A 6,761-nucleotide genomic window follows, 5' to 3' on the forward strand; every position below is an offset into this window, starting at 1 on the left:
CTTTTTTTCTATGACATATTATTGATATGACCTTAAAATATCATTAGTTTAATGATTTAGTTATTTCATCTTTAATCTTTATTGACTTATCTATGATTTCAAATTAAGTCTTTGTATCTCTCTTTTTTATTTAATATATCTTTTTTTTCGACAACCAAAAAAAAAAATCAAAGATTACATTATTACATTAAAAATAAATGGTTGAGTTATTAAGTTATGATATTTTAAAGTTTTAATAATGACATAATAAAAAAAAAAGTCAAATAGTTTTTTTGTCCTTTCAGTTTGACAAAAATATCATGTTAATTCTTTAAGTTTTTTAAGTTTTAAATAGGTCCTTTAAGTTGTTAATTTAATGCACCTATTTAAATTTTTTTAAGTTTTTAAGTTTCAAATAGGTCCTTAAAAGGATAATAGTGTATTAAATTAACAAATTAAATGATCTATTTAAAACTTAAAAAACTTAAAGGACTAATTTGGTATTTTTGTCAAATTTGATAAAAAGAAATGTATTTGGCCTAAAAAAAACTAGGATTAATAATGTTTTACCCCTTTTAATATAAGTCATTTTCGATTTCTCCCATGTAAATTTTTTTGTTTAGATTTCGTCCTCGTAAAATAAAGATTGTTCAAAATACCCCCTGGCTCATCTGATTGTGCAAAAATGATTGATCTCCAAAATATTATTTTTGTACACTCATATGAGATCATGAGGTTATTTTGGAGAATCTTTACTTTACCAGGATGAAATTTATACAAAAAAATTTACAAACGGAAAAACCGAAAATGACATGTATTACAAAGGGTAAAACATTATTAAAAAAAAAAACTATTTAGAGAAGGACGAAAATGACTAAAATTCATAACATAAAATTTAGAGGGATCAAGATTAAAAAGGTAATTTTGGAGGAAATTAAAATAGGTATATATAAAAGAATTACAATATATATTTATCGTTATGCCTATTAATTAATTTTTTTAGTATATAGTTACCTCACATGAAACATGTTTTTTTTTGGTATATTAAAAAAAAATGAAACATGTTTTTTTGTGTGGAGAGAACCTCACATGAAACTTCATAACGTTTTACATAGTACTATAATCTTCCTTAAAAAAAAAACATAGTACTATAATCTACCATCTGGTTCCACCGTATCTTTGAATTTGACATTATAGCCACCCATTACTTTGCCCAATAGTAAGAAAGTAGAATGTCGTTATTTTTTTCTTCTTCTACTACCCAATAGAGTAATAGACTAAGATCCCTAAAAAAAAAATAGTAATAGACTAAGAGTTTGTTTGGTAGGTCACAAATTAGCCTATATTTTATAAGCTTGTATGACTAAAAAGCTTTGTTTGATAAATATCATTTTATCACGACTTTCAAATACAAGGTGTGTAGCACAAAATTGAGTTATGCCACCAAAAATGGTCATCAAAAGAGAACATAGTGTATTTCGTTTTCAACCACTAAAATATTTGTACCTTGATTTTGTCAAGCAATTGATGCAAAGTGGGCCATTGCATTCTAAATAGGCTAAAATATGGTTTTAGTCCCTGCAAATATGTCTCGTTTTGATTTTAGTCCCTGTAAAAAAAATTGTTTTTGGTCCCTGCAAAATTTTTTGTTTTTTAAAATAGTCTTTGACCCCATTTTTGTGATGATTTGCATACGTGACACGTGATGACTGAACCCATTTTGTAGTTTTTGGTCCTTGTAAAATATTTTGTTTTTTTTAAAAAGGTCCCTGCAAAATTTTTTGTTTTAAAACAAAAAATTTTGCAGGGACCAAAAACAATTTTTTTTTACAGGGACTAAAACCAAAACGAGACATATTTGCAAGGACTAAAACCATATTTTAGCCTTCTAAATATGTCTCGTTAATATCTATTTGTCTTTGTCAATATGTATTTCGTTCAGTTAAGAGGGATATTGCATAATATATACAAGAGACCGAGATTCAAACCTAAGAACCTATCCACCTTAAAAAATGTGAATTTCTACTTGACAAAAAAATTTCTATTTTTCCCTTCCCCTGCTTTTTTTTTTCTTTTCTTTTTAATATGTAGAATATAACCATCCATTGTGTTTTTTTTTTAATTTAATCAAAATATACCTCCTTGGTTTTGAACTAATTATACTTCTAAAATAAAATTGTTTTACGTCTATTTATTTCTTCCCTTGTAAATAATAATGCATATAATATATTTTTTAAGAAGATATTATTCAATGTAACTATCTATTATTGTCGATTACATATATAATAATAATATATTTCGATAACCGTTAATTGTTACAATTAATTGTTTTATAAAGTATAATCACTTAAATAAAAATAAATATATAATTTTAGTGAATAAAATTTAATTTATAATATAAAATATATATTAGATTAATAAATTTAAGTTACTTTAAAAAACAAATTTATCTACATTTTGACAAAGCAATAAATTTTAGGGCAGATATTTACTAAAATAAATAAGGTTCGTGAAATCCTCGTGACATTACATTTCGCTGTAACAAGCAATTTTTAACAACTAATTAGTGTGAGGTTTCCCCATTAAAGGTAATCTTAATCAAGGCGTGTTAGACACACTCAATGTATCCATCATTCATTTATACTTATTAATTTGTCCTTGTCATCATGCAAGGGCTATAAATAGAATGGAGGAGCTTGCATTCTCAACCAGATATAACTTCCCCATCTTCAATATATCTTTCTCTCGATCTAATAAACAACAAAATGGCTAAAAATTACCCTTTTTTCACCTATTTCATACTACTAATAACTATAACCCGTTTAACATCCACCACCGTAGGAAAAACCGATCAGTGCAAAACTCTACTACCACCAGAGCTAGCCAATATTAACACCATATCAACCAAACTCCATAATGACCCTAAAACCATCAAAATTGCTTCTAGTGACTATGGCAACATCATTCATGAATTCCCAATAGCAGTTTTTCATCCATCTTCTATACAAGACATAATAACCTTAATTAAAATCTCATACAATAGTTATGTTCCTTTCACTATAGCAGCCAGAGGACAAGGTCACTCCACTAATGGACAAGCCATGACTCATGATGGAATTGTAGTTGACATGGCTAGCTTCAGAAAACAAAGAAAAGGGGTTGCAATTAGTGTCTTTGAAGACCCTTTGATTGGTTACTATGTTGATGTTGGAGGAGAACAACTATGGATTGATGTTTTGTATGCAACACTTGAACATGGACTTGCACCTGTTTCTTGGACTGACTATCTTTACCTCACGGTTGGAGGAACACTTTCCAATGCTGGAATTAGTGGCCAGACGTTTCTTTACGGACCTCAAATCACCAACGTTCATGAATTCGATGTGATTACTGGTATGAATCATCATCATCAAAGTTTGCGCATAACTAATTGTAGATATTGTTTTTTTGTCACTTTTTCAAATTTGGCATTTTCTCTTCTTACTTTAGTACTTATGGTCTATTATTTCTGACTCAATTATAAAAAATAAAGATTTTCACACAAATTTTTGGAGTTAATATATTTAATTATTTTAGTTTCATGTAAAATTAAAAACTCGTTTAGTAGTTTATTCTAAATTATAATTGTGTCATCTCCTCACATAATTGAAAAATCTAATCTAAGTTTTTTTTTTTATTATACTGTAACATTAAATGTGCATAAATTAATTAATTTTTTTCATTATATTTGAGTCAAACAAAATTTAAACCTTTTTTTTTTAATTCAAATTAAGTATGAAGTTGTATGATATGATGGACATTTTTTAATGGTAAATGTTAGTTGTTAAGTTAATTTTTCCTGTTTTGTCTGAATTTGAACCCCAAGACTTCAATTTTTTTAATTCAAATAAGTTGGGATATTTAACCCCGGATTGTTGGATATATATACTATACTCCGTAAAAATAAAATAGTCCCTCATAAGACAATTAGCAAAAGTGAAAATGTATTTAGTCTAAGTGACTCATACCAACAATACGAGCATTCAAGAGTTAGATATATCTTTATTTTATTTTTGTTACTAAGAGTTAGATATATATCTAAATATAAGAACTCTTTTAAAACCCCAATTTTAACGATAACCTTAGACCGAGAGTTAATTTATATCAAAATCAACTATGCTCGTATTTTTATCAACACGAAAGTTGTTGAAAACTATAGGCTGTTAACTTGTTATGGGTTCTTCAGCATCACCAAGTCCAGTTGCCATATATATGTTAATGACTTATTTTTATCTTAAAAAGAAAGGGACTATATATGGTAATCTAAAGTTGAGGCCGAAGATAATTTAAGTCTAATAATTATTTCAGTCAGCATTTCCCTACTAATAATAATTAGGAATAGTCATTATGTATTTTTGTTTGGATTCCATAGTCTTTGTCTATACTATAGGTAAATGAAGTAAAATGTTTCCATAAACTAGTTAGAATGAGTTCACACTGTCCAAGTCTTCCTTTTTCTTTTTTCTTTTTTTGGGGTACTGCGGTCCAAGTCTTCTATTCTTGACAAACTTGTGTATGTTGGTCCAAGTCTTGATTAATTATTTGTCAATCTTTCATATAGAAAACATACCGTTAGTTCTTGATGTATGCATGCATATTATACTTTTAATTAAATAATAGTTGTGGTCATCTATCAAATCAAATGGGTTTGTTTGGTTCAGGAAAAGGAGATTTTGTAACATGCTCTTCTGAGAAGAATTCAGAGTTATATCACGCGGTTCTTGGAGGTTTAGGACAATTTGGAGTTATAACAAGGGCAAGAATTTCTCTTAAGCCAGCTCCCACAACGGTACGGTTATACAGAATTGTCAATAACTTTATTTTGTCTCATTGTAACATTTTTCATCCAACAAATGTACACCAAATCTATCTAGTTGTCGATCATATATTTTGACCACATCATTCTTGTGAGATAAGCAACATGTCCTTGTCCGTAATCCACTAGTATTGTTAACATTCTTGGTAGTTACGCGTCATATATTTCACTTTGCACTGTTCCATTAGTCATCAATGAAAGGCACATATTCACAAATGAATATTTGGATGAGTTAATATATACGTATGAGTATGAATCATTGATTTTTTTAAAGAAAAAAAAAAAAATTAGTATGAATCGTTGAATGTATATATGCGAGTTTATAAATATAAATATTCAAAAATCACTCTTGAAATTAACACTCGAATCTTGTATTCTAATTTTGAAGGTTAAGTGGATCAGATTGCTTTACAGTGACTTTTCTGCTTTTACCAAAGATCAGGAACGGTTAATCTCAATCAATGGAAGGAAATTGAACTTTTTGGAAGGGATGCTGCTAATGCAACAAGGCTCCATAAATAATTGGAGATCCTCTAATTTCTTCCCTCTATCTGATCAACATAGAATAGCTTCTTTAATAACCAAACACAGCATTATCTACTGCCTTGAATTTGCTAAATACTATGATCATCAATCCGAGAAAATGGTGGACAAGGTACCTTCTAGTCTGTCTACTCAATAACCCTAGACGTTTAATCTTGACTAGCTATACCGAAAGATAAAATATATTTTTATGACAAATTAAAACCAAGAGATAAAATATTGTAATTGCATAATGTAGCTTATAATTATAAATATCAATAACATTATTATTTTTTTCTTTTTCTTTGTTTATGTAGGAAATTGAAATTTTGCTTCAAGGACTAGCCTATATCCCTGGACTTCATTATGAGAAAAAGGTCTCATATGTTGAGTTCTTGAATAGAGTCCGAAGTGGAGAGTTGAAGCTTCAGTCACAAGGATTGTGGGAAGTTCCTCACCCATGGCTTAATTTATTTATACCAAAATCTCAAATATTGGATTTTAATTCAGGTGTATTCAAGGATATAATTTTTAAAAGAAACATCACCAGTGGAACTGTCTTGGTTTACCCTATGCATAAAAGCAAGTAAGCCTTTGAAATACCATATACTTTGACTCATCATGATCATTTTGTTGTTTTCAATTATTATAAGTATAATTATATGATAACAATCAAGAAAAATTAATCATTAGTTAATTCCATGAAATTTAAATCCAGGTGGGACGATAAGATGTCAGCAATGATACCAAACGAGGATGTCTTCTACACGGTTGGATTCTTACACTCAAGTGGATTTGATAATTGGAAAGCATATGAATCTCAAAACAAAGAAATTTTGAAGTTTTGTACTGATGCGGGCATTAAGGTTAAGCAATATCTTCCCAACTACAGCATCCAGGAAGATTGGAAAAAACATTTTGGCACTAAATGGAAGAGTTTCTTGGAAAGCAAACACAAGTTTGATCCCAGAATGATTTTATCACCTGGACAAAAAATCTTCAACAAATAATTATAACCAGCGTTTTAGATTTTTTTTTTTTTTTTTTCTTTCTATTGAGGAAAAGGGAATGTTTTGTTTTGGGATAAAGAGATGGCATAGATATACACACTATGACCAAAACCTATGATAAAGAGATGGTGTTTTAAATATTGACGTGAAAAATAAATGTGGAACTTTGAGGTTAAATTATACTAGGCTAATAATGCATATTTTTATGTTTATTGACCAAACTAAATATTATTGCAAATCAGTATGAACTAATAAAATAACTTACTATAGCAGGTAAAAAAAAAAATTGTGACAAAATAGCAGGTGAAATTATGAAGTCCAATGTTGAATTTATGAATTAAGGGTGTTCATACTATCCAAATAAAAAATGTAAATCGATCTCAACAAACTAAAAA

General features: G+C 28.6%; 1 protein-coding gene across 1 annotated transcript; it reads left to right on the forward strand.

Moving 5' to 3' along the window:
* The first annotated feature begins 2,680 nt into the window (after positions 1-2,680).
* Positions 2,681-6,504, forward strand: LOC25494228 (cytokinin dehydrogenase 3). The gene is made up of 5 exons (XM_013603028.3): positions 2,681-3,372; positions 4,680-4,807; positions 5,223-5,489; positions 5,674-5,942; positions 6,075-6,504. The coding sequence occupies exons 1-5, from the start codon at positions 2,745-2,747 to the stop codon at positions 6,364-6,366; spliced, it is 1,584 nt and encodes a 527-aa protein (XP_013458482.1). The 5' UTR covers positions 2,681-2,744; the 3' UTR covers positions 6,367-6,504.
* The last annotated feature ends 257 nt before the right edge of the window (positions 6,505-6,761 follow it).

This window comes from Medicago truncatula, chromosome 4 (genome assembly GCF_003473485.1).
Source record: "Medicago truncatula cultivar Jemalong A17 chromosome 4, MtrunA17r5.0-ANR, whole genome shotgun sequence".
NCBI lineage: Eukaryota > Viridiplantae > Streptophyta > Magnoliopsida > Fabales > Fabaceae > Medicago > Medicago truncatula.

What these genes read in the sequence shown, in the direction of transcription:
- LOC25494228 (XM_013603028.3), top strand. Translation starts at nt 2,745, where the DNA reads ATGGCTAAAAATTACCCTTTTTTCACCTATTTCATACTACTAATAACT. An exon ending in TGAATTCGATGTGATTACTG is followed by an intron (nt 3,373 to 4,679) that starts GTATGAATCATC and finishes TGTTTGGTTCAG; the next exon opens with GAAAAGGAGATTTTGTAACA. An exon ending in TACCCTATGCATAAAAGCAA is followed by an intron (nt 5,943 to 6,074) that starts GTAAGCCTTTGA and finishes ATTTAAATCCAG; the next exon opens with GTGGGACGATAAGATGTCAG.